The sequence below is a fragment of the Panthera pardus genome, unplaced genomic scaffold (assembly GCF_024362965.1).
Source record: "Panthera pardus isolate Hobbes unplaced genomic scaffold, ASM2436296v1 HiC_scaffold_17, whole genome shotgun sequence".
Lineage (NCBI taxonomy): Eukaryota > Metazoa > Chordata > Mammalia > Carnivora > Felidae > Panthera > Panthera pardus.
In genome coordinates, this window is record NW_026526732.1 from 60768813 (window position 1) to 60793304 (window position 24492).

The 24492-nt window shown below is 33.9% G+C and overlaps 1 protein-coding gene across 3 annotated transcripts in view; it reads left to right on the plus strand.

Moving 5' to 3' along the window:
- ASCC3 (activating signal cointegrator 1 complex subunit 3) overlaps positions 1 to 24492 on the plus strand; it is a 359800-nt gene that overhangs the window by 61045 nt on the left and 274263 nt on the right. For all 3 annotated transcript variants that reach the window (XM_019442967.2, XM_019442970.2, XM_053904622.1), the window contains exons 5-8: positions 5007 to 5127; positions 9300 to 9504; positions 10227 to 10368; positions 11174 to 11299. In XM_019442967.2, the coding sequence (XP_019298512.2) occupies positions 5007 to 5127; positions 9300 to 9504; positions 10227 to 10368; positions 11174 to 11299 (594 nt within the window). The remainder of the gene's footprint in view (positions 1 to 5006; positions 5128 to 9299; positions 9505 to 10226; positions 10369 to 11173; positions 11300 to 24492) is intronic.

Below are 24492 nucleotides of genomic sequence, written 5' to 3' on the forward strand. Positions count from 1 at the left end.
CCCCCTGAGATGTTACATTACAAGTTGTCTTCCAAATATACCGATGTTTTCCTAAAATTATGGTGAACTAAAAAGTTGTGAATCTCTAATTTATCATGTGTGAATATTGTATTTCAGATTAAGTAAACTTGAAGTAGCTTAGAATATGTGTAAGGATAACTCTACCATGATAATTTATCTTCTTATGGAAGAAATGGTCTCAATTTAAGAATTAACATTCTTGGAGTGCCTGGGAGGCTCAGTCGGTTAAGTGTCCGACTTTTGATTTCAGCTCAGGTCATGGTCTCACAGGTCATGAGTTCAAGCCCTGCATGGGGCTCTTCGCTGACAGCGTGGAGGCTGCTTGGGATTCTCGGCCTCCCTCTCTCTCTGGCCCTCCCTGGTTTGTGCTCTCTCTAAAAATAAATAAATAAATAAATAAATAAATAAATAATAAATAAGTAAAACATTAAAAAAATAACACATTCTTTGAGAGTTGATAGACTATGAAAGACATTTCATGCTGTATGTAGAGAGCATTTCTTACTATAGTTTGTTTGGAGTATGGAAGTATCTTTTAATTTGAATTTGTTGGTTTTAAAATATCACTCTTGGGGCGCCTGGGTGGCGCAGTCGGTTAAGCGTCCGACTTCAGCCAGGTCACGATCTCGCGGTCTGTGAGTTCGAGCCCCGCGTCAGGCTCTGGGCTGATGGCTCGGAGCCTGGAGCCTGTTTCCGATTCTGTGTCTCCCTCTCTCTCTGCCCCTCCCCCGTTCATGCTCTGTCTCTCTCTGTCCCAAAAAAATAAATAAAAAACGTTGAAAAAAAAAATTAAAATATCACTCTTAACATTAAGCATGGGGCTTAAATTGAACTAACAGCAATTGAGAACATTCACTTAATATTTTAATAAGGAAATTGCATTCAGTCTTTATCTTTCAACCATAAGCAATTTTTTCTGGCTACTTTTAGTATTTAGTTTAAGCCATTTTGGTTTATAATTCAATGAAATATCTTCATTGATATATGATTCACATACCATGCAATTCATCCATTTAAAGTATATAAATCAGTGGTTTTTAGTATATTCATTGATATGTTCAGCCATCACCACAGTCATGTTAGAGCATTTTCCTTATCTCAAAAAGAAATCCTAAGCCTTTAGCTTCTCTCCTCCTCCTCCCTCCCACCTTCTTCTCAGGCTCTAAAGAACCACTAATCTACTTTCTGTCTCTAGAGATTTCTCTCTTCTGGACATTTCATGTAAATGGAATCATGTGTATGTGGTCTTTTGTGATTGGCTTCTTTCACTTAGCAAAATGTTTTTAAGATTTATCCATGTTGTACACTAATTCATTCTTTTTTATGGCTTAGTAATATCTGTTGTATGGATATACCACATTTTGTATATCCATGCTTTGGTCGGTGGACATTTGGGTTGTTTCTACCTTTTGGCTATGTGAATAGCCATGTATGTATAAAAGTTTTTGTTACGACAAAACTTTTGTTTGTTTTCAGTTCTTTGGGGGTATATACCTAGGAATGGAATCAATTGGTCATGTTGTAATTCTATATTTAACTTAGGAATCGGAAAAATGTTTTCCATAGTGGCTGTACAATTTTGTATTCCCACAATGTATGGGTTTCCAGTTTTCTCCACATCCTTGCCAACACTTGTTCTTTTCCAGTTTTTTTTTTTTTTAATGGTTCTTGTGGTTTTAGTTTGCATTTCCCTGATGCATAATGATTTTGAGTATCTTTTCATCTGCTTATTGGTCCTTTTTGTATTTTCCTAGGATAAATTCAGATCTTCTGCTCAGTTTTTAATTGGTTGTATTTTTGTTGGTAGTAAGAGTTCTTTATATACTCTGGGTACAGGTTTCTTACCAGATATATGGTTTACCAATATTTTCTCCCATTCTGCATTTTTCCTTGAAGGGGACAAATTTTGTTTTGCTAAAATCCAAATTATCTGTGTTTTCTTTTGTTGCTCATGCTTTTGGTGTCATATTTAAGAATCCTTTACCAAATCTGAGGCCATAAAGATCTTATTCTGTTTTCCTCTAAGAATTTTATGTTTAGCTCTTACATTTAGAATACTGATCCACTTTGAGTTAATTTTTGTATATCGTATAAGGGTCTGACTTCATTCTGTTGCATATGACTAGCCAGTTGTCTCAGCATCATTCATTGAAAAGTCTCATCTTTCTTCACTGAATGGTTTTATTATGATTTTTGAAAACTTGTTTATTACTTTGAATAGTATTTTAGCGGATCCTTTAGTATTTTCTACATAGACAATCTATGAATAGAAAGTTTTACTTTTTCCTTTTAATCTGAATACCTTATATTTCTTTTTCTTGCCCAATTGCTCTGGTTTGAACCTCCAGCACAGTGTTCAATAGAAGTCACAAGTGCAAACTTTGTTGTCTTGTTTCTATTCTTAGTGGTAAGTATCCAGTGTTTTCACCATTAAGTATGATGTTCACTATGGGTTTTTCGTAGATGCCCTTCATCGGGTGGTAAAAGTACCTATATTCCTACTTTGTTAAGTGTTTTTATCATGAAAGGCTATTGGATTTTTCAAATGCTTTTTCTGCATCTGTTGAGCTGATCATGTGACTTTTGTTTTTTATTGTGTTGATATAATGTAATGCATCAATTGATTGTCTTATGTTGAACTGGTCTTATGTTCCTGATGTAAATATCACTTTGTCATGGTGTGTAATTCCTTTTCTATATTGCTGGATGTGGTTTACTAGTATTTTATTGAGGTTTTTGTGTCTCAACTTCTAAGAGATATTGGTCTGTAGTTTTCTTGTAATATATTTGTCTGGTTTTGGAGTTAGAGTAAGACCTGGGAGATGTTCTGTTTTTTGGAAGAATTTGTGAAGAATTGGCATTAAGTCTTTTGAATGGACTCACCAGTGAAGTCATTTAGACTTCTTTGTGGGTTGTTTTAATTCAGTGTTTCACTTGTTATAGATCTATTCAGATTGTCTGCTATTTGCTAGTTTGTCTTTCTAGGAATTTGTTTATTTCATCTAATCTACCACTGCCAGGGTTTATGATTGTTATTTGCTTGTTTATTGGCTTGGTGACTAGCTGGATATTTTAGTGCAGACAATTCCTCTAAGCCTTACCCCACGGTGTTTTAGCTTCTGATATTGTTCCTCAAGGAGGCACACTTTCGGGTATATCCACAGTCATCCTAGATGAAAGTAGTTTTGGCAGGACGCTCTGCTTTTCTTTCCGTGACCTAGCCAGCTATTAAACTTTACTAATTACCAGATAATTGCTCTGGTCACAGAAATGTCGTGGGGCATAAATTGCTCCACAAACTAATAAACTTGTGGCCACTTTGAAGGAATCGGCTCTTCCCCCCCTTGTCCTTCCTTAGTTCTCTTTTGTAACCTGGTTGTTCAATTTGTGACTCTTCTACTTATAGTTAACCACAATCTGTGCTGTTTTTGAGAGGACCCTAAGGCTTCGACTTTCTGCCAAGTTGCACATGAGGCCCATACCTTTGGAAGAGATTGGGACCTTTCTGTTTTATAGCCTAGTTCTTCCCCCAGACAAAATCTTTGAGGCAAACTCTGGAGCTAGGAGTGGGGACAAGGGACAGTTTATCTCTGACTGACACCCTTGCTCTAAGAGCTGAGTGCTGATGGAAGGGGTAGGCAGTAGCCTAAGTCCTTCTTGGCTTGCCTCTCCTGGTGTGGAATTAGTGCCTTATGAGCCAGGGTGAGAGTGATTGGGCCCCGGTATACTCCATGATGTTTAGGCCAAAAGTAGAGGTTCTAGGACTAGGGCCTTGGCCTTATATGTAGATAATGTCAGTTAAATGAACAGCAAAAAGAAAATATTTATTAAATAGTTAGCATTTCACATATACTTAACATAAGTTCCTACTTTAATTATGATTTTGTGTGGAATGAATCTCTGAGAATAGTTAGAATTTGGCTGATATAAAATCTTCACATGTAAAATTAGATATAACATTTCTGGACAGGAGTAAAAAACATCCTGGAACCATACTGGAAGAAATTGAAAGGCTTTCTGGAGCAGTTACTTTGTATAATTATGTGATTGAAAGTCTTTCTTAATCCTAAAACTGGTTCTCTGACTTGAATAAACTTAATCTTTGGCAACTGCTCTGCATGAGATACACATGGAAATTTTTTATAAAAAGTTACATAAAGTACTTTGTGGAACTGTGTTTTAGATTTCAGATTTATTAAGCATTAAAAATTATCAATTAAGGGGTGCCTGGGTGGCTCAGTCGGTTGAGCGTCCAACTTTGGCGCAGGTCATGATCTCACTGTTCATGAGTTTGAGCCCTGCGTTGGGCTCTGTGCTGACAGCTCAGAGCCTGAAACCTGCTTCAGATTCTGTATCTCCCTCTCTCTCTGCCTCTCCCCAACTCGTGCTCTGTCTCTCTCTCTCTCTCTCAAAATTAAATAAAATTTTAAAAAGTATTAATTAAACATCAATAAAATAAATTTAATAAAATAAAACAGTTATTAAGCATTAAAAATGTGGTGTGTCATGAATCATTAAAACGTTTTAATGGTTCTTTAACTCTAAAATGATAGCTGTTATGTGTAGTAAGTTGGAAGAAAATTCATACTCTGGACTCTATTTGCCAAAACCAGAACAATATTAAAAAGCAAATTAATTTTGGAATTTCATTTGGTTATACCTAGGAAAGGCAAGTGTAAGGATTTATAATTCTGTGATTTAGTTATATATATGTCATAATGATTTATACACCATATATATCATAATCATGATTACTTTTACAGATTGAATCATGTGCTTTAGTAATTGCATATTAACTTTGTAAACCTGAAAGATATGTAACAATATGAAGAGTTGCTTTTCTTTCCTAAGTTCCTATTTTTTTCCAAGGTATTGTTTGCGTACTTCTTGCTCTAGCAGTTTGGCTTCATACCTCTGTTGAATAAGGTATTAATAACTTGAAAAAGGTGATTTGAGGTAACAGTTGTTTTGATTCTTCTTTTAAGCTATTTGAACTGCTGGGACCTGATGGACTTGAACTTATTGAGAAACTCCTCCAGAACAGAATTACAATTGTGGATAGATTTCTTAATTCTTCAAATGATCATAAGTTGCAGGCTCTTCAAGGTAAGAAAGTGTTCAGTGGTAATTCCAATTTAAAGGAAGATTCATTGGTTAGCAAATCTTTTTAATATAATTATACATTAATATCTTTTGGTCTATTATATAATTTAGCGATAACACTTTTTAAAGTAGATTTTAGATATGGCAGATTATGAAACAAATACCACAATGCCCTAAATAGGCTGTTATGGTAGAGATTCTATTCTGTTTAGGTATGGCAGTTTTTTTTATTTTTTTAATTTTTTATTTTTTGCTGAAGGTTTGAATAGATACTTTTTTTTTTTTTTTTTAAGCAACTACATTTGATATTAACTGTGGGCCAAGTAGTGTTATAATTTCTTCCCAACTTTTTTATTTGGAAAACTTTCAAACCTAGATAGTACAAGGATAGTACAGTGGACACTTGCATACCTTTGTGTAGATTCGACAGTTAACATTTTGCTTTCTTTCTCTTATTATCCTCTTTACACATGCACTCACTCACATATACATAAACAAACACCTACATTTAACATTTTCGATGAACAGTGGCCTGGAAGTTGCGGACATCATAATATTTCACCTGTAAAATCTTCATCGTACATTTAAGAACAATAGCAGTCTCCTACTAAACTGCAATACAGTTATGCTCAGCAAATTGAATATTTATATTGTCATGTATCACATGTATTTAAAAGCCCCAGAAGAATTAGAGTAGTTGAGGAAGCCAAAATAATTTTAAAAAATGCTTTGCTTACTATGATACAACTGATGCTGAACTCAGATTTTAAGTCATAAGCAGGAAACCTGAATTTCGTACTTTTACCCAAATGTTCTTTGCCAGCCTTATATATAGTTTGGAATTTTTAAAAAGTGCCTGGGCATAAAAAATTAGACATCCCTCCCTTCTTCAAATGAATTGGCATTTATCATTTTTTAATGTAAGTTATGTTATCTTTTCCTCACATATATGAGTATGGCACTAAAATGAAGTTATGAAAAGAACCTTGATTTAAATCCAAAATTTCTTGGGACTTTCTTATCCTATACTTTGATTACTGGTAGTTTCCTGGAGTTGTCTTGAGATTTTTAGAAACTTAGAAGAATTGAGTTTAGCCACTTTGTCTTTATGCAGGTTTCGTTGTTCTTTAACTTTATCACTTACAAACTGCCTTGCTCTAAGAAGGCTCTCCCACCTGCTAAAGATATTTATCACACATTGTTGGAAACCACCAGAGTTTAAGAGCATTTAAAATGGGTGTCCGCCAGAAAGAAAGGAATGAATGTAAATATCTAGTCTTGCAGTGTAAATTCTGACAATTTATTGTTTATTTTGTCAGCCTAAGTGTTGCTATAGGGATACATATTGATCTCACCTGTTAATAGTGCTAATTTACTTAACAGAAAGTTCAAAATGATTCCAGCTTCACCTGTGGTGGTTTTTTTTTTTTTTTTTTTTTGGAACTATAGGTGATGAGTTAGTGTTGTCTTGCAGTTTAATTATGTTCATTTTTGTATAACATTTATACACAAATTTTATTCTCTTTGGATAACTTTTTAGAAGCAACATAGTTTTGAACCCAAAAACAAATATTAGATTTGAATTATTAAAAAAAAAAATATTTGAACCATCAATCTGCCCAGAAATATTATCTACTTTTCTCATACTGCTTTTACTCTTTTATTCTAAGCTAGATCATTATTATTGCCACTATCTAAGAGTAGTAATTTTACTATAGAAAAGTGGGGTATTAGTAGGCTTTAACTTTGTCTAAGGACTAGTGTAAAGAAGCTGACAAGCAGCATGTTTCAGATTTTTTTTTCAGTAGAGTTTCTCGTGTACATGCCTTAAACAGATATTTTCCTTTATTTGCGGGGAGGGAGGTGGTATGGAAAGGAAATATTCTTGAAGAAAAGATTCTTCAGACTCTTATTACTTTACCAGTGTTCTCATCCATTTGTATCTTCTGATCTAATTTTGTGTTGAGGATCCTTCAAAATTCTTTAAAAACTACCAAATTATATTTGCATTCTTTATTAAGCTACTTTAATATGACCATCACATCCCATCCTTTTCTTTATTCCTCCAAAATCGTGGTCTTAGAAGTTGCTTCTTACTATTTATCATTTTCTAGTTTTCATAATGATTTTTTTAAAACTTTTTAATCCAGATGCGCATCACCCATTTTATCTCTTCTGTTTTTATTATAACCAGGAAATGTAGGTGAGAAGTGGGTGGGTAAAGTGGATTGACTGCTAAGGTAAGGATAGTTGTAAATTAAATTCTATTTTTAGGGCTGATGTGAAGAATGTTTACTCCAGGGTGTGTCATAAAATAAAAATTAAGTTAGCTTATGCTATTGAGGACAGTGTTTTGAGTAGTTACACAAGATCTTTTTGGTCACGATTACATTCTAAAAGGATACAAGCTTCCACATTCTTCTTCAGTAAAATTTTATAGAATTACTGGTAAACTTATTCATTTCATTTCTACTTTTCAGGCTCTAAAGTTAACTGAACCTACCAAGGAAGACTATACATTTAAACTTTTGCTGCTGTATGACTTAATTTGAAAATTACCTATTATGTTCAGTGTTACAGGATTCCAGTATATTTTCTTTGAGGCTTAAAAAAGCTATTAATGAAGCAGACCTGTTTTCTTATTACATTTGTTTAAAATGTTAATTACATTAGCATAGCACTTAGAGTGTCATCCAGGGTATTTAGTTTCACACACAGAATCCTTAACATTCATTTATATAATAAATACATAGTGTTATTCACATGGTATTATTCACATTCTACTTAATACAGCACCCAGTGCTTATCACAAGTTCCCTCCTTTGTACCCATCACTCATCTAGCCCATCTCCACCCACCTCCCTTTGTCAAACCTGTCTGTTCTCTACCATTGAAAGTTAATTGGCTACAAACTTAATCATTATAATAGATGTATAAGACTTTACCAAAAAGTAAAATATATATGACCTAGAAAAAAACATTTTTTCAGAACTGTACTAATATAAAGGAGATCATATCTCATTTCATAGTTTTTTATTTCTCAGTTTCCTTCTTGAGATTTCTAAAACCATTATACAGAGGGATTACTTAATGTGATTGAGAGTTAAAATGATTTATTCAAAATTATGTATTGAGGTAGTGACAAATGACTGAGAATTGTGAAGATTTGACTTAAATGAATTAGAAGGCTATTTCGCTATCTTGATGCTTTTTTAATTCCTTCCTTGTTCGGTGTGGGATCTTGGAGTTTAATAAAATAACTTTGTACTGTGCTCCTTCAGAGTATGGACCAAGTTTAGTTCTTTATTGCTTCCTAGCCTAGCAGCAGTGCCTGGAACTAGTAGGTCCCCAATACAGTAAATGTGTATTGATTTGGATTGCTTTCAGCAACATTCCTGTGATTTCCTTTAGGGCCACAGTGAGCCAGGATACTACTACTTCAAAAGATTTAATTAAACATGGAAGGTTAATCCTGTTGGAAGAAAAAAATTTCCTGAATATTGAGTTGACCAAACCACAGGTTTAAATTGGACCTTGTAGATGAAACATTGAACTTTCATTGACCTGATTGTTAGTGGCTGTAGCCATCTTCCCTTGTTTTGTTTTGTTTTTAACTGTATTTCCACGGAAAGGTGGATCACAGTCTTTATTTGCCTGGTCATCTTCTAAATATATCCTGAGCTAATGTTAATAAATTGTATTTCATGTATAAGTGAGTAAAAACATATATTCAATTTAACACAGTAAGGCTGTTACACAGGGAAAAGTTATATCTAATATGTAAAGAATATATTTATTTCATTATGTTAACAGTAAGTGCTAATTAGCATTGATAATTATTATATTTATTGAAATTATGTAAACAAATAATTTCAAAATTATAAAACTGAATTTTTAAGTTCCTGATGTTATGTGTAAGAATTTATGACACTAAACTATGTAGTGCGTATGAAGAAAATATCTACTGACTTTTCTTAGCCACTGTCTAATATCGCTTAGATATCACATTAAAAAAAAAAAACAACTCTCCATAAAACATACAATTGAATATGACAGTTTTAAAAAAAACTGAATTATTAGAGCATTGTGCTATTTTATATTTTGGTGAAGGGGAAAAATGGTTTTCCTAAAGTTTAAACTCATAGAACATGGTATTTCTTAAATTTGCTTTGTAGACAATTGCAAAAAAATTTTAGGAGAAAATGCTAAACCTAACTATGGTTGTCAAGTTACCATTCAGTCTGAACAAGAAAAGCAATTAATGAAACAGTATCGTCGTGAAGAAAAAAGAATTGCCAGACGAGAAAAAAAGGCTGGAGAGGATGGAGAAATTGCAGAAGGAGTTATGTGCTTTGATCCTAAGGAATTGCGGATACAAAGGTAATAAAAACCAGAAGCTGAAAGATGCTTCTGTTGTAATTGCTACCTTTATGCATTATTTTTTGGTTAGTCTTAACAATTTAGATAACTCGTACTTCTAGTAAGGTTTTCTTATAAGAACAGACTTTTGTTGTATGAAAACCTAATTTTCTGGGATAAGAAAGCAATGATCTTCTTAATTAAAATATTCTTGGTTACATCTATGTAGGTGAGAATTTTAGATTATAGAAGTAAGCTATTTTGGATGCTGTGCACAAACCACTAGGTTAAAATTTGTAAAGCCTACACAGATTTATTTTGAGACTTTTGGGTTTTTTTCTAGCTTAATAAGAATACTTTTCCTTGTGTTATTTAGAAGTAGAAAGGAAGAAAAAGAAACAAAAGCATTATGATATTTGTTCTTTAAATTTTGAATATTATTTTTATAAAGGAACTTGTACCTTGTTAAACATCTTTGGATTGTGACAAACAAAATTATAAATAAAGAACACTAAGTTAAACTTATCAAATGATGTCATCTAAAAATAGTACCTACAAAATGTGTTAACTCCTATGTAGTTACACTGAAAATGTGAGGATTACTAATATCTTTCTTTGTGTAATTTAATTTCCTCCACTTCATAATGGAAAGCTACCTGAAATTGTTATTATAGTGACTTTGTACTGGCTTCCTTTTGCTAGATAAAAATTTTGTATTTATCCTACTGTTTTTATATTTACAGAGAGCAGGCACTTATGAATGCTAGAAGTGTTCCAATTCTGAGCAGGCAGAGAGACATGGACGTTGAAAAAATACGTTATCCCCATGTTTATGATTCCCAGGCTGAAGCCATGAGAACATCAGCATTCATTGCTGGTGCAAAGGTATGTCACTGGTATATGACCACTTTGGGATAATAGGTCTATTCTGAGGAAATAACACATAGATTTTTCCTGTGTCTTTTCTGGCTCTTATACTAGTTGATATACTATGCTAACTTTAATTTCAAAATATTGGGGAAAATGAGATAATGCAGTGTATGGAAACTTCTTGACACATATTAGGTACTCAAAATGTATTTGTTCTCTTCCCTTTTGTTATTTATGGAACTTGTATTTTTGAGTTTTAGTGGTTACATCACTTTTTTAATGTTCTTTACACTATGTATATGGCACAGTTTTCCTAGTGACACAAGTATATTTGTCTTCAGGATACCATCTAATCAATATATACTTAAAACTCATTAACATAATATGGTCTGTGTGTTATATGAGAGATCCAGTATATGAATAATTCGTGTGTGTGTGGTTTTTTGGTTTGTTTTTGTTTTGCTTAAGCTTGTTTTTCTTTAAAAAAAATATGTTTGGGGGAGACAGAGAGACAGAGTGCAAGCAGGGGAGGGGCAGAGAGAGAGGGAGACGCAGAATCTGAAGCAGGCTCCAGGCTCCAGACTCCGAACTGTTAGCACAGAGCGCAGCAGGATCATGACCTGGGCCAAAGTCTGACGCTTAACCCACTGAGCTACCCAGGCACCCTTGTTTTTCTTTAAACTAGCTAAATTTATTTACCACTGCTGTGTCTAAAGACATTAGTGTTCTCTTTCTCTCTTTCTCTTTCTCTCTAATTAAATAATCTCTACCAGAGCAATTGTTTGTATTATTATTTAATTTTAATTTCTGATGTTTATAGATGATTTTACCAGAAGGAATTCAAAGAGAGAATAACAAGATGTATGAAGAAGTAAAGATTCCCTATAGTGAACCAATGCCAGTTGGCTTTGAGGAAAAACCAGTTTATATCCAAGACTTAGATGAGGTGAGATGATCATTTTATAAAGTTGTTATTTTTGGTGCTTGGTATGTTTTCTGAATAGATTTTTATTTAAAAAATTATTTTTAAAAGTTAGTAGTTGGCTAATATAGTAGAGAGCTATATGCAGTTAGTTACTAAAAATTTACAATAGGGGAGTTTAAACTTTAAAAAGTCATTCCTTCACACATTAAACATTTTTGTGTGTATATTTCTGTAATTTCATGTTTATTTTGGCTATTTCAGCTAATATTTGGTTTAACCTATGTAGGCGGACTTAGACTGTTTTAAAGGATTCATGTATTGATATATCAAATGGTCAGTCTATAAAATAATAGAATGCTATTTGGGGAGGGGACCAAATTCTAAACTATTTTTTTCTCAGCTTTTAAATTTTGAGTAATTTCAAACATATGGAAAAGTCGCATGAATAGTATTATCCATATATCTTTTGTCTTCATTTACCATTTGTCAAAATTTTGCCATATTTGCTTTATCTCAAAATAAATATTTCTTAATTTACTTTTAGATTTGCTTAAATTGTTCAACTTGTGATTTATTATTTTCCTGAATTTTTAGTTTTAATAACATAGTTTTAGGAAGGAATTATTTATAATTTTTACTTCTGCTTAACTTGTGAGGGTTTGAGAACTTTTCATTATAAAGCTATGTAGAGAAGTAATCATTCCCTTAAGTAAACTTATCAAGTAGTGCCAATCCAGGATATACTGGAAACTCAGTATACTCATTGTAGTTAAAACAGTGCTGTAGTAAACTTGTATGGCCCTTAGAAGGAACATGCAGAAATATAAATTATATCGAGTGTTGTGTCCTAGTGGTTTTAGAGAACATCAATATATTGAGAGTGCTAGTCTGACTTAGTATTTAAAGTTATTTGAATGATTTCTAGTAATAGGGCATTGTTAGATAAATTGTAATGCAGATTAATGACTAACTTTGTAATCAGGTGTTCTTGGGATCAGATTTATTGGATTGTATGTAAATCGAAGTGAAAATTGTTCAGATAGTCTTTTAAAATGTATTTGAAAACATCTTAATTAGGGTACATATTTGTCAGAATTTAGTTTTGCATATAATTTACTTAGCAAATCTGTGGAGTGTAATTGAAGTTTACACTGAAGGGAAAATTACATTGAAGGTAAAATTGAAGTTTTTGGTGATCAGCATCATAGGGAAAGTCCAAATTCATGAAGTTTTAGAGTGCACAGGAGGCTATAGGAAAAGAATTAGTATATTGAAGCTAACTTCTTCTTTTTCTTTACTTTTTTTTAAATGTTTATTTACTTTTGAGGATGCATGAGCGGGGAAGGGGCAGGGAGAGGGAGATAGAATCTGAAGCAGGCTCCAGGCTCCAACCTATCAGCCCAGAGTCTGATGCGGAGCTCGAACCCACAAACTGTGAGATCATGACCTGAGCCATAGTTGGAAGCTCAACCGACTGAGCCGTTCAGGTGCCCCGAAGCAAACTTCCTAAGTTTACAATCAAAGCAAACATGAGTATAGGAGGGCATATCATCTTATCCCTTTTTATAAGAGGAGACAGTTCTCCCCATAGTTTTGTTGTTTTTTTTTTTTTTATCAGCTCCTCAATACTCACCTGCACCAAATGCATCCATGCATACCTAAAATACGCACTTTATTTGAAGAAAAATGGCAAAGATGTAAGATACCTGAAGAGTATTCATGTAGAGAGTGAGGGTGTGATCATGTAGAGTATTTCATGTAGGCAGCGTTGATAATGGGTGAGAACCTCTGATCAGTATCTCTTCAACCTTAGAGTTAAGAACACAGTTTCAATCAAATATATATCAATTAATGGTTATCAAACCGTTTCAGTCAAATATGTTGGTTATTGAGGCTTAAAGTATATAATCCAGCACTTTTGGCACTTGTCTGCATCCTAGGTTGCTTATTTTCTGTGTACTGTGGGATCTTATCATCTGGGTATTAAACTCACTGAGAAATCAAATATATACATAAGCATGTGCTAAACTGAAAAAAGAATTCTTAATTTAGTTTAAGTTATACCAATTATTTAAAGTATACATATTATTTAAAGCTAACCTTTTCTGTCACCAAAATGAAGTTCCTTTATATATATTTATATATGTGTATGAGTGTGTAATTTATATGTAGTCATTCAGAAATATCAAATAATGGAGGCAAGCAAAAAGAACAGCATAAAAAATAACCACAGCCAACCAGAATTAACTACATTCTACACATATGTGTGCATTTTATTTTGTTTTATAAAATGGCATTATATCACACATACTGTTTGTGTCTATTTGTATATTTATCTACATACATCTTTCCATGTCAGCAAACATATCTGCAGCATCATTTATAATCACCATACGGTATTCCATTTTATACTTTTATTACTTTTAAACTGATTCCTTTTTGTTACAGTTTTAAGTTGTCTTCTACAGTAAGTTTATATATTAGACTAAAATTGTAATTTTATATTGCTGGGTTTCATCTTCTGCATCAGAATTATCTGTAGATCTTTTTCAAAATCCAAGTGACTTGGCTTCTATAAAATTAAAGTCTCTTGAGAAGGGTCCAGGTACCTGTATTTTGAAGATGATTTTTGGAGCACTGTAGGTGATTCTGAAATACAGCAGGACATAATTTTGTACATAATTCTTTTTAAACCTTACCAGTCATTATAAGCATTATCATCATTGAAGTATATTTTGTTTTGTATATTAAATATTAACATTTTTAATGTGAAAAAATTAACATTCATTGTATAATGAATGAATCAGGCTTCTTATTTTTCTTTCATATTCATTTCTAAATAAATACTTTGTTCATTTTAATTTAGGTTATAAGAGTAAGAGTTTTCCTAAATGGGTTAATTTCATCTACAACCTTAATGTTTGTTTGCTGTGTAATGTAATATATTTATGGGTTCCATGGATTAGGATCTGGACATCAGTGGGGATCATTATTCTGCCTACCACACATGAGAGTTTAACTTTTCTTCCATTGAAGAATATCAATGTTTAGAGTTTTTGGCTATTACAAAGTGTGTAAATCTCCTTTGGCTGCCATAACCACAGCCGGGGTAGCTTAAACAATGAACATTTATTTTTTCACAGTTTTGGAGGTTAGAAATCCCAGAAAAAGGTGCTGATAGATTTAGTTTCCAATGAAGACTCTCTTCCTGGCTTGCAGACAGGCACTTTCTCACTGTGCTCCCATGGCTTTACGTGGGCTCTTCTCTGTATTGTGTCTCTTCCTCTTAAAGGACACCAGCTTTATTGGATTAGGACTTCACTCAGATGACCTTATTTAACTTTGTTACTTTCCTAAAGGCTCTGTCTCCAAACACTGTAACACTGGGAGTTAAGGCTTTAATTTATGTACTTAAATTATAAGATGAAACCTAATTCCATCCATAAGATGGATAAAGCTGCTCTAGACATTGGTATACAGGTTTTTGTGTGAACAAAAGTTTTCATTTCTTTGGAGTAGATGCCTGAGAGTGCAATTATTGGGTCATTATTGTAGCTGCATAGTTAGTTTTTTTAAGAAAAACTACCACACTGTTTTCTGGGGAACATTTTATATTCCCACCAGCAATCCAGTATGATTCAGTTTCTCCACGTATTCACCAGCATTTGGTCTTATCACTATTTTTATTTTAGCCATTTTAATTTATATTTTTATGTTTTATTTATATTTATATGTATACTTTAACCATTCTGATAGAGTGTAGAGATTTCTCATTGTGGTTTTAATTTACACTTTTATAAGCAGTAATAATAATTAGATAATACATTCAAATGCAAATGTCATTATAAGTACATAAGTAAATCGTTTGATGTCATGTAGCTTTACATAATGATCCCACCAGATGTCATTAGCATGAGTAGTAATTTAGACCTCAGGAAAAAATATAGGTGTTAGCAGAATGTTAGCTTAGTGGATGCCTTTGTTGGCTTGGATCTTTTTTATATAAGGTAGAATCTATATATATCAGGAATAGTACTCTTGGAGATGGTATCTTTCTCTTTTTACTGACATCATAATTGCATGCCATTCCTAACAGTCCTACAGAACTATAGATAAAATGCTTTTATATCCTTTCTTGACTGAATGTCACATCAGATAATTGTGTCCTGTGTGCAACGCAAAGTTGAAGGTTGAAGTAGAACTGTTGCAGAAGAGAGAAATGCTGAGCACCTGAGTTAAGAAAGTGGCATCCTACATGAAAAATGGGATAATGGAGAATAATTTAGGTACCAGTATATATAAGATCTGATGACTGATTAAATGAGAGGAGATGAAGCAGAGAGAAGACTCCAGAATGACATCCAAGTTTTTGTTTGAGTCTAGAATGATATCCGGGGCTTCATGGGTGAGTGATAGTGCCATTTACCAAGTTGAGGAGGGTGAGTGATAGTGCCATTTACCAAGCTGAGGAATAGAAGAAAAGGAAAGGCTTGTATATGTTAAGTTTAGGAGGCAATACACCATGTTAGTTAAGAGCAGAGCCTCTGATTCCAGGCTGACCTAGTTTGACTTGGACTCCCCACTTTCTAGCTGTGAGACTTTGGGCGAGTTACTGTCCTCTCTGAAATCCAGTTTTCATTTGTAGAATTGGGATAATAGAACCTCCCTTATAGTTTAATGGTGAGAATTAATATATGTAAAACATGTTGAAGAGTGTTGCGTATTTAATACATTTTAGCTAAAATATTAGCTTAAAATGAAAAGTGGAGTGATGAAAACTAACATTAGCAGATAAGTGTATGGATAAAATGAAAAGACTTATTGTTACTTTGGAAATTATATTTATTAAATAAATTACTTCTGTGTTCATTTATGCTATTCAGCTATTCTTTCATTCCAAACATATGTAGAGTATTATTGGATGCTATCATACAGGATCAGGAAGAACTAAACTCATAGTCATTCTATTAAGACATCGAGAGTGGTTTCTAATTAATTGATAGCAGTTAAAGAAACCAGTCATTATAATTATTGACATCTGTGGTTATTCAAGTCAGACATTTTGAAAAAAGTCAAATAGAATAAATATAAAAAGTATTGCTGGGGCATTTGGGTGGCCCGGTCGGTTAAGTGTCCACCTCTTAATTTCGGTTAGGGCATGATCTCAAGGTTCATGAGTTCGAGCCCCACATTGGTCTTTGCACAAGTGCAGAGGCTGCTTGGGATTCTCTCTCTCCCCCTCTCTCTGTCTGCCCCTCACCCACTTTTGCTCCCTTGAAAGAAATAAACTTTAAGAAAAATATATTACTTTTCTTTTGGTTTTATTTTGTTTTCTGAACCCGAGCTGGGGATCTTAAAGTCAGAGTTTGTTGACATGGTTTGGTTCAATCAGATTATAAAGGCAAGAAAGCTAAATAATCACCCAGAAAAACACTTTAGAGTGTGGATCTTTTTCATGAGACCACTTTGAAAAGGATGAAATGTTGCTAAAACCTGGACATGCTCCCAAAGCCTTTCCTGAAACAGCTCACAAGGCTGGTTATTACACTGTCAAGCATATCATCAGTTTCATCAGAAGCATGGCCTTGAATCACTCCTTGCCTTTTTAAGAGGTGGTATCAAGAAATAATAACAAAATATAAAGTTGAAAGTTGAAAAGTGAGTTTACAATCTTTTTTACACTGATAGCGATCTTAGCAAAGAATATTTCATTAAATTTCATGGGGAAAGAAATGATGTAGCACAAATTAAATTTCTACTCATTTTGTCAAATTCTAATTTCCCTTGATACATGCCTACCTTCACCTGGAGACTGGAGCCATGTGAATCCTGATGCTAATATATTTGTTTGCTAGATTTTTGAGCACGTATTATCATTAAAACAAACAAATGAACAAACAGACATGTAAATGTAGACTACTTATGCACCTTTATAAACCCCACAATACATTGTTATTCTTTTTGCTTTAACAGTCTTTTTAAGATATTAAGATTTCTAATAAAAAAAGTTTTTTTTATACTTGTGCACCTATCAGGTACCTTTTATGCTTTTGTCTAGATCCAGATTTCCATCTAGTATTCACTTCTTAGAGTGCAAGTTTGTTGATGAATTCTTTCAGCTTTGTATGTCTGAATAAAAATCTTCATTTTGTCTTGTTCTTGAAAGATATGTCATTTGATATAGATTCCAGTTTGAGGCACCTGGGTGGCTCAGTCAGTTGAATTTCTGTCTGACTCTTGATTCGGCTCAGATCATGATTCCAGGGTTGCAGGACTGAGCCCCACTTCAACTACATACTGAGTGTGGAGCCTGCTTAAGAGACCCTCTCTCTATTTCTGTCTGTCTGTCTCTCTCTCTCTCTCTCCCTCTCTCTCTTCCTCCCTCTCTCTCCCTCTCTCTCTTCCTCCCTCTCTCTCCCTCTCTCTCTTCCTCCCTCTCTCTCACTCTCACTCTCCCTCCCCCTCCCCCTCCCTCTCTCTCCCTCTCCCTCTCTCTCCCTCTCTCTCCCTCTCCCTCCTTCTCCCTCTCTCTCCTTCTCCCTCTCCCTCTCTCTCTATATATATATAAAATAAAGTTTAATTTAATTTAATTTAATTTAAAGTAAAATTTAGAATTCCAGGTTGACAATTTCTTTTTTTTTTTTGGTCCTTCTAGATGTAGCTGCATTGTCTTCTTATGTTGTTTCTGATAAGAAGTATGCTCATTCTTAATCCTCTATGTCATGTGCTTTTTTTTTTTTTTTCTGGTTGATTTTTAAGATTTCTTTTTTATTGGTTTTAGGCATTTTGATTATGATATGACTTTATATTAGCTTTCTGTTGTCATACAAGAAATTACCAAAAATTAGTGATTTAAAACATCCATTTGTTATCTCAGAGTTCTGAAAGTCTGATTTGGGTAGGCTTGACTGGGATCTCTGTTCCTGGTTTTATAAGGGTGAAACTATTGTGTTGGCCAGGCTGAAGGGGAAGGATTCCCTTACAAGGTCATTCAGATTGTTGGCCATATCCACTTTGTAGGGGTTGTAGAACTGAGGTTCCTGATTCTTTTCTGTGTGTTGTTCTTAGCTCCTAAAGACTACTCACCTTCTCTGGCATATGGCTCACTCCAGCTTCACAGCCAACAAGGGAGTATCAATTTCCCATGTGCTCTAAATCCTTGACTTCATGTGGCAGTGAAAAAACTCCGACTTTAAAAGATTTGTGTGATTAGGTCAGATTCACCCAGATAATCTTCCTTACTAAAGGTCAGCTGTTTCATATAGCATAATGGAATCATGGAAATAACGTCCATCATATTCATAGTTCTGGGATTTATGCAGGGAGTTATGCTGTGGAGTGGTGGCAGAGATTGAGGAGGAAATCTTGAGAGCCAGTTTAGGATTCTGCCTACCACTGCCTCAATGTGGTTTTCTTCCAGTGTTTTGTTGAAGCATTGGTTAAGCATCTTGGATCTGTGGGTTTCTGGTCTTCATCATGTGGGAAATTTCTAACCATTATTTTTTAATTTTTTTACCCCTTCTTCCCTTTCAGGAAGTCTTACACAGATAAATTAGGGTTCCTGAAACAGTCACACAGCTTACTGATGTTCTATTAACTTTTGCTTTGTTTTATTTATTTATTTTTTGAAATTTTTCTATCTTCAGGTTTCATTTTGGGTGATTTCTATTGCCTTGTCTTAAAATTCGGTCTTTTTTTCTGCAGTGTCTAAAATACTGTTCATTGCATTCAGTGTATTTTTCATGTAGCATGTACAGTTTTATCTCTAATGAGTTTGTTGTTGTTGTTGTTGTTGTTGTTGTTTTATCTTCTGTGCTTCCACTTGCACAATCATTTCTGTAGGGGTCAGCAAACTTTCTGTAAGGATAGTAATTATTTTAGACTTTTGGACCATACAAGGTGTCTGTTCAATACTCATTATTGTTTTCTTTTTTATTAAAATACCTTTTCAGAATGTAATGACCATTCTTATAGTCTATAAAAACCAAACCAAAATAAAACAAGCAAACAACAGATGTCTGGCCAGATTTGACACACAAGCTGTTAATTTGCTGACCTTTGCTCTAGTTCCTTGAAGAGTCTGTCATTTGTATTATTTCTTGATTTGTTTTAGTTGATCAATTTTTTTTTATCATAATGTGTTTTTCTGCTTTTTGGCATGCATGGTCATTTTTTTTTTTTTTTATGAATACCAAACATAATGATTTTACCTTGTTGAGTACCAGATATTTTTGTATTCTTATAGTCTTGAGTTTTTTCTTGGGATATAACTAAGTTACTTTAGATCAGTTTGATCTTTTCAGGTCTTCTAAAATTTCTTAGGTGGGCCAAAGCAACATTTAAAGGCTAGTTTTGCCCCACTAATAAGACATAGCTCTTCTGAGCAGAGAACATAATTCCCAGTTAAATAAGAGGTTTTCCACTATGGTTGGTAAAAACAGGAGCTGTTCTAGACCCTATGGGGTGAAGTTTGAGTTTGCTTCCTCCAGTCCATTTAAGTGGTTCTTTCCCCTACCTTGGGCACTTTTCTCATACGCTTGTGCTCTTTGGAGATTTCTGGAATTATCAATTCTCTCTTTCTGATTATATATATATTTTACAATAAAAATATCTCCCAAATGGAGAAATTCAGCTTTAAGGGAATGAAGTAGGCCGTGAAGCTTTATTCCATCAAAGCTCATGAAATCCCTGTGTTTTAACAGAACCTTCAGTGTTTATCTATGGATTTTATTTTTCTTTTTGAAACAAAAGCAGCAGATAAATCTGGAAATTAAGAATTATAGCAAGTTAGAAGGTATGTTCCCCCTTTCTCTCTGGAAGAGGCCAAAAGTTTATTGCATTCCAAGTTGTTATCAAAGGAAGGAAAAAGTCCTGTTTTCAGTTATAAATTATTAGAAAAGTGAGATCTGTACTCTGAAGTAGGTCTTAAGTAAAATGAGAAAAGAAAAAGGAGTTGATTCCACCCCTTCTTTTCCCATTCCTTACTTATAATAGTGGTTTGCACTGGACACCCCTCAGCTCCCCACCATCCTTCCTAAAAGACATTTAGCAATATCTGGAGACATTTTTGGTTGTCACGACTAAGAGGGTACTGGCATCTAGTAAATAGAAGCCAGGATACTGCTGAACATTCCACAGTGCACATGACAGTCTTGGGGACATTTACAAAAATGTCAATGATGCCAAGATTTAGAGACCCCAATAGAAAGAGCCATCTAAGACCCTCTGGGGTTTGATACCTGGAACCTTGGTTCCTTTTTTTTTTTTTTTTTTTAAGTATTTTCTAAGCATTGAATAGATCTAAAAATATTACAAAATAGGATTATTAAAAACTTTTAATTTGTAATCACTCCCTTCCTAAGCTTCTTTGATATTGTTGTCACATATTTTAGTTCTATCTTGTTTTAGTTTTATACCAGATATTGTTATTACTGCTATTGTAATTGCAGTCAGTAATTATTTGGATTTACCTATATATTTTGCTGTTTCTTAATTCCATCAGTGTGTTCATGTTCTGTGACTTTTCCATGCCTGAAATGGCAAAATCTCTTAATTTTTGTTAATCGAAAATGCATTTATTTTATCTGTGTTCTTGAAAGATATTTTTGCTGGTAATAGAATTCTAAGTCCACAGCTATTTTCTCATAGCACACTAAAGATATTATTCTACCACATCATATCTTAAAACATGAAAGATGTTATTATATCATCTGCTTTTCTTTCCCCCCCTCTCCCCCCCCCCCCAGGGAGAATTCTACCAGATATTTATTTTTATTTTTTTAATTTTATTTTTTATTTTTTTAAGTTTACATCCAAATTAGCATATAGTGCAACAATGATTTCAGAAATACATTCCTTAGTGCCCCTTACCCATTTTGCCCATCCCCCTTCCCACAACCCCTCCAGCAACCCTCAGTTTGTTCTCCATATTTATAAGTCTCTTCTGTTTTGTCCCTCTCCCTGTTTTTATATTATTTTTGTTTCCCTTCTCTTATGTTCATCTGTTGTGTCTCTTAAGGTCCTCATATGAGTGAAGTCCTATGATTTTTTACTTTCTCTGACTAATTTCACTTCGCATAATATCCTCCAGTTTCATCCACATAGTTGCACATGGCAAGATTTCATTCTTTTTGATGGCTGAGTAATACTCCATTGTATATATATACCACATCTTCTTTATTCATTCATCCATCATTGGACATGTGAGCTTTTTCCATACTTTGGCTATTGTTGATAGTGCTGCTATAAACATGGGGTTGCACGCCGGTATTTCGTGGATAAATGCCTAGTAGTGCAATTGCTGGGTTGTAAGGTAGTTCTATATTTAGCTTTTTGAGGAACCTCCATACTGTTGTCCAGAGTGGCTGCACCAGCTTGCATTGCCACCAACAATGCAAAAGAGATCCTCTTTCTCCACATCGTCACCAACATCTGTTGTTGCCTGAGTTGTTAATGTTAGCCATTCTGACAGGTTTAAGGTGGTATCTCATTGTGGTTTTGATTTGTATTTCCCTGATGATGAGTGATGATGAGTGATGTTGAGCATTTTTTCATGTGTCGGTTGGCCATCTGGGTGTCTTCTTTGGAGAAGTGTCTATTCATGTCTTTTGCCCATTTCTTCACTGGATTATTTGTTTTTTGGGTGTTGAGTTTGATCAGTTCTTTATAGATTTTGGATACTAACCTTTGATATGTTGTTTGCAAATACCTTCTCCCATTCCATCAGTTGCCTTTTACTTTGCTGATTGTTTGCTTTGTTGTGCAGAAGCTTTTTATTTTGATGAGGTCCCAGTAGTTAATTTTTGCCTTTGTTTCCCTTGCCCCTGGAGACATGTTGCGTAAGAAGTTGCTGCGGCCAAGATCAAAGAGGTTTTTGCCTGCTTTCTCCTCTAGGATTTTGATGGCTTCCTGTCTTACATTTAGGTCTTTCATCCATTTTGAGTTTATTTTTATGTATGGTGTAAGAAAGTGGTCCACGTTCATTCTTCTACATGTCGCTGTCCAGTTTTCCCAGCACCACTTGCTAAAGAGACTATCTTTATTCCATTGGATATTCTTTCCTGCTTTGTCAAAGATTAGTTGGCTATACGTTTGTGGGTCCTTTTCTGGGTTCTCTATTCTGTTCCATTGATCTTTTTTTTTTTTTTTTTTTTTTTGAGACATCTGCAATCAATCTTATTTAGGTGTTTTTTTGTTTTTGTGTGTTTGTTTTTGAAGTAAGTTTTCTCTCTGGCTTCTTTTAAGCATGACCTCATGGTTTGTAGGATCGAGCTCTGCGTGGGGCTCTGTGCTGTCAGCTTGGGGTTCTCTCCCTGTCTCTCTGCCCCTTCCCTTTACATTTTTCATACACCTGTGACTTGACAGACATTGTTAAAAATGAAGAAAGAAATACAGAGTATTTCCCCCCTCTCCAGGAACTTGCACTATAGCTGGGGACATAAGACATCTGTGCTGAATATTTACAAACAATATACTGTGGAATGCAGTAAGCACAAAGTCAGTGATGCAAATTTAATCCATTTTATATAGATGGCAAAGGGATTAATGCAGGCTGTAGCTCTTTTGACAATTTCTTGAAGAAAAGGAGACTTGAGTTGTTCCTTGACTACTGTGATCTGGAGGAATTGAGCCTTATCTGAACATTGACAATGAATTTAGCATTGTTTTTTGTAAGAGAGCTGGTGTGGGTTATACAGAGGAAGAAGCATTTCTTGATTTTGTAATGAAAACTTTGTGTGGATCTGGTATGAAATATTAGAGATTATGTCTTGTCCATATTACTTTTTCCATAGAACTTTAAAATGGTATTTCTGTTATAAAAACTTGGTCACTGTCAGGAGGGCCACTATTTTACAATTATTGTGTGAAGTATTACTATGGAAACTGTAAGGAAAAAGTTAAAAATTTCTCAGCTTACTCTTAAAAGTAATTAGGGATTTTGTTGTGTTCAGACTGCTATGTGTGAAAAGCATGCTTTTGATATACTATATTTTCTTGTTTTGGAGGTTAGTAAAGGTTCATTATGTAAAAGTTTGCTCTATTGGATAGCTTTCTTATAAAGTTATAAATAAAATGCTTTTATTTATTTGTGACTCCCAGCAAGTATTTAAATTATTTGCTTAAAAAGTAAGGTTTAGTTGTTTTGAAAGTGTACTATCGTTCAAATATATGAAACAGCTAGGTCTCATTTGAAGGGAAATTATGTCTATATTTTTCCTTATAAAGAATTAATTTTATCTGTATGCCCTGAACTTCTTCAGGATTGTAGTATGATAAAGTCTTCTGGGAATACTTGCAAACAGCTAACTAGGTGCAGAGCATCAGCTACTTAAAAAAAAACCTACTAAACTAGAAAGAGTTATAACTAACATCTGCACCTCTAGCTAGGAGAAATCTAACAACAGAACTTTCTTTATGACCTACACTTTATTGATTTTATGGCAAGAAATTAGAAGAGAGATTAAAAGCCTCAAGCATATTGTGCTTTCCCATGATGATAATTTTAGAACTCAAATGAATTCAGAAGTCTGAAAAGTAGATGACTTCAACTTGTAATGTGAGAATTTCAAATTACTTTAGAAATAGACTTAGTCCATATCTTCCAATATATCTATGCATTGTGTTTACACAGACCTCTTATGATAAACAGAAATGTTTGGCATGATTGTTGCTATTTATAGATTTTTATTATTTTTCTCTGGAAATATGCATGGATTGGTTATCATTCATCAATAATTATTTCTTTAGCTCCTGATTGATACAAGGCATTATGCTTGGGAGGTATGATAGGCACAAAGCAGTTTAGAATTATGATCCTGCCTTTAAAGGGACTTTATCCAGTTAGGTAAGTAGAACTGAGGTTAAATTTCACCTTTCACCGTTGGCACATTTTGTCATGTGGATCGAGTTACATAGCACCTCCAAATTTCAGTTTTTCTCATCAGACTATTTATTTTAAAGATTATGTAAGTCGACACACAGAAAATGTGTAGTGGTGTCTGTGATACAATTTAAATTATCAGTAAATTCCTAGCCTGAGTAATAATTATGTAAACTGTTATCACATTGATAACTGAGCTTTTTGCTGTTTTATCTAACTGGGTACACTTTGAGTCTTTCTGTTAAGATATATTGATAAGGTTGGAATTATTTTGGTATAAATAACTTTTCAAAATTACTCAAAGATGAATATTGAAGGAATATAGAAAATAGTT